The sequence below is a fragment of the Austrofundulus limnaeus genome, unplaced genomic scaffold, assembly GCF_001266775.1.
Source record: "Austrofundulus limnaeus strain Quisiro unplaced genomic scaffold, Austrofundulus_limnaeus-1.0 Scaffold69, whole genome shotgun sequence".
In the NCBI taxonomy this organism is placed as follows: Eukaryota; Metazoa; Chordata; class Actinopteri; order Cyprinodontiformes; family Rivulidae; genus Austrofundulus; species Austrofundulus limnaeus.
In genome coordinates, this window is record NW_013952471.1 from 1,996,494 (window position 1) to 1,999,986 (window position 3,493).

The 3,493-nt window shown below is 38.5% G+C and overlaps 1 protein-coding gene across 2 annotated transcripts in view; it reads left to right on the plus strand.

The window, feature by feature from the left end:
* Positions 1–3,493, plus strand: part of ttyh2 (tweety family member 2) — a gene marked incomplete in the record, with an annotated part of 93,039 nt that overhangs the window by 67,328 nt on the left and 22,218 nt on the right. For both annotated transcript variants that reach the window (XM_014010479.1, XM_014010480.1), the window contains 1 exon segment: positions 2,997–3,069. In XM_014010479.1, coding sequence (XP_013865933.1) covers positions 2,997–3,069 — 73 coding nt within the window.

Sequence of the window (3,493 nt, forward strand, 5' to 3'; positions counted from 1 at the left end):
CATTAGCACCTCTAGTAATATATTTACTGAGAAAAATGGTGACGTGTTCAATACTTATTTTACCCGCTGTATATACCCGGATAGCAAAAGATGTTAATTCAATGTTGAATTATGGTCAAAAAAGTTGATAAGTCACAACATACAGTATGTTGTCTCAGGGCACTGTACACAAAAAACAATCTAAAGAAGCCAGCAGATTGCATTAAATCACTTTACCACAAGCCGTGATTCCGTCCAATTTTAATTTGAATTTTGAGCAAATTTTAAAAATTTTACAAAAAGGAAAAAAAAATGAAGAAATGCGAATCAGATGTGTTTCCATCAACTGGCTGTGAATCAACCAGGCTACGCACATGGTRGAAGTAAACAGGAAGTAAAGTTGCAAACTCGCAGGGTCCACGCATCTCAGTACAATGCAGAGAAGTTATCAGGAACGTGTTGCTACTATCGGGAAAGTTGTACTTATTCTGTCATATCAACTCATTTTGGCAATGTTCCACGCTGTCTGGAGACTAGAGAAAGAAATTRATTCTCTTCACGTTATGAGAATATCTGAGAAGACGCCGACAGTGGGGGGGAGGGTCCAGCTGCAGTCGCTCTGGTACTGGTACCGGTACCTAACAGACAGCGGGAACAGCTGATCAACCATGTGAGGTAATTGCTTCTTTTGCGCATTAACCTTTTTCGAAAAACCCTCCTCAAGCGAGCATATAAACTTTTTTGCTAATTAGAGGAAGTTTTTTTTTAGAATTCTGCCGTTTCCATTCACCTTTTCTAAGCGATACTTCAAAATGTGCATTAAAAACCGTTGATGGAAACACGGCTACAATCTCCCAACCTGAGCAGCACATTGGTGACAGTGGAGAGAAAAAACTCCCTTTTAACAGGAAGAAACCCCAGCAGAACCAGGCTCAGGACAGGCGGCCATCTGCCTTGACCGGCTGAGTTTGGGAGGATAGAAAAGAGACACAAGTTGTGTTTCCATTGACCATGAAAATGCGCAAAATAGAATTTCAAAAATAAATTTGCTCAATTGAAACACGTTAATTTCGGGGAAAAGTGTTTTTCGACAAAATGTTTTTGCACTAGGAAGAGGTGGTTTTTCGGCCATATTGAAATTGGTGTTTTTCGCAAAACTGCAATGGAAACACTTTTTTTGCATCACAGGAGTCACGTGATCAACAACCGGCTTTTTCTACTGGCGAAAAAGACGACGAAGAAGAAGATAACAGGAAGTAGAAGTAGTAGTAATATCACAGAAGTAGTAAAATAAAGTAGTAAACTCACTGACTACAATTTCCCAAAAACACAGCATACGTAGCCGCTCCCAAGTAGGGGCTTGTTGCTGGAAAGCCTCGATAAAAGACGCCGACGTCTCCTCTGATGATGAGTGCTAGTGTCATGGTAGCAACATGCTATGTGTTTACATCCATCGCCGCCATGTTTGCAAGGACTTACAAATGAGAACAAACGTATTCATGCGTGACTTTAACAGCGTTTCTTACTTAATGGAACCACCGCAGTTGCGAAACTGTGTTTTTTCGACATTAACAGAATATTGACAAAGTTTTGCGCACATTTGCAATGGAAACGCATCTACAGACAAACACAGAAGGACTGGTTATTAAAATGCCAATGTTGCATCAATGTTGAATCAACATTGATATAGCATCAGTTATGGTTGAAAACCTAACATTGTTTCAAGAAATAAGTCACCGGACACTAATTGTATCATTTCAACATGGATTCAGTATCATGCCTAACCATATTTCAGTGTTGATTCACTCATATTTTGCTATCTTTGTAGGCATTACTGCAGTCAGCAAGACTGGAAGGCAGACTTTGATTCTGATGTTCCTGTTGAATCCTGTTTCTTTTCATGATATGTGTGAGAGTTCATCACACAGAGGCACCGACAGAAATAACACAGAGTAGTGAGAACGGAAACGATACTGTGGGGAAGGTCGAGGGAATACAGGCAGAAAGAAAAATAATGGTTAAAATCAAACAGGGTGATTTGTATAGGAGGTCGTTTCATTGCGGAAAAGCTTTGTACTTAAACAGTAATTTGTTGAGACGTGTTGTTGAATCAGTGTGTATACATTTATTATTATTATTTTTTGTTTTTGCAAAATGCCTCTGAAGTCWAATTAGCTGAAGCTTATTGAAATGTTTTGTGAATCTAGCTAACTCAATCTGATTTATCATCAGAACTGATTTGTTTTCTGTTATTGATTTTCCCCCACGAGCAGAAATCCTCACCAGCGGCCTATAATCTGTCAGCCTGTATGGTCCAGTGTATTTAATGCCGTTTTTTTGATAAAATGACATCATCAGGGTGGGAGCTACTGAGAAACAATAACAAACGGGAACATCCTCATGAGTGATGGAACGCCCATCGGCCCAGGGGGCTGCAATCAGATGTAGGCCAATAGAGCTGTGCCTGGTTTACAAAGCAACTCTGCTGCAGCAACAGAAATGTGATCTCARGTTTTAGGTCAGCCCTTCTTTCCTCTGTGGGATCATGGTGTTTCCCTTAAACAGAAAAAACTAAACTTGTGAAAATAACTTTTTACTATATCCCCATTACGTTTATTGCATGAATGCTGATTCATTCACTCAATGGTTCTCCTGTTTATAGTTTAATCTGTACATTTTTTTTTACAATTAAACTACTCCTACATACTTGTTGCTATTAATGCTATTCCTGATCACTGTTTTTTTAGATTTCTCTTTATTAGATGTTGTTTTTGCTTTGACAAACAGACAAATGAAGTCATGACAGAGCAGCCAAACATCAAGGTGACAGATATGTTTGTGAGGAGTAAAATTAAAAGTAAAATGTATGAGGTGGTGAAAAATATCACATGGTAGTTATTCTTGCAGCTGTCACCTAAAAGGTTACCCGTTGTTTCGAAATGTCTTGATTTAGTGAGAAGAGGTACTGTCATTAAAGAAGGAGCGGTCTTGTACTCATGCTGTTTGTGTTGCTGCAGGATGATGGTGTTTGGAGTTCTGACGTTGATCCTGAGCTGGACGTCTCTGGGAGCTGACCTGGCCACAGCTGTGGTGAGCTGTTTCACTTCCTGCCTCCTCGGCTCACTGCTTTCCCCCTGATTTACAGTAAAACACCACAAACTGTGTGAATCGTTACCACGCCTGACAGGGATAAGAAAAAACTTTAACCAATGACTGGATTTAAAGTCATGAATCTCAACAACTACAGACAAAGTGTAGTTTTATTGTTTTTGCTCGGTATTATTTATTTATTTATTTTTTTTTTAACTTGGCACAAAAAGTAAGGAAATGTGATTTTGATAGATTGTTTCTTATGGGGTGCCGTTTGTAAAGTTACACAGTCAAAAATTACCACCAATATTTTGGTTTTATTTAGCCTTTTATAAGAAAAAAAAGAACAGATTCATTTTTCGAAGTCAGTTTTTCACCATATCATTCATGCATTTATAAATGTCATAGATTATAAACTAAATAT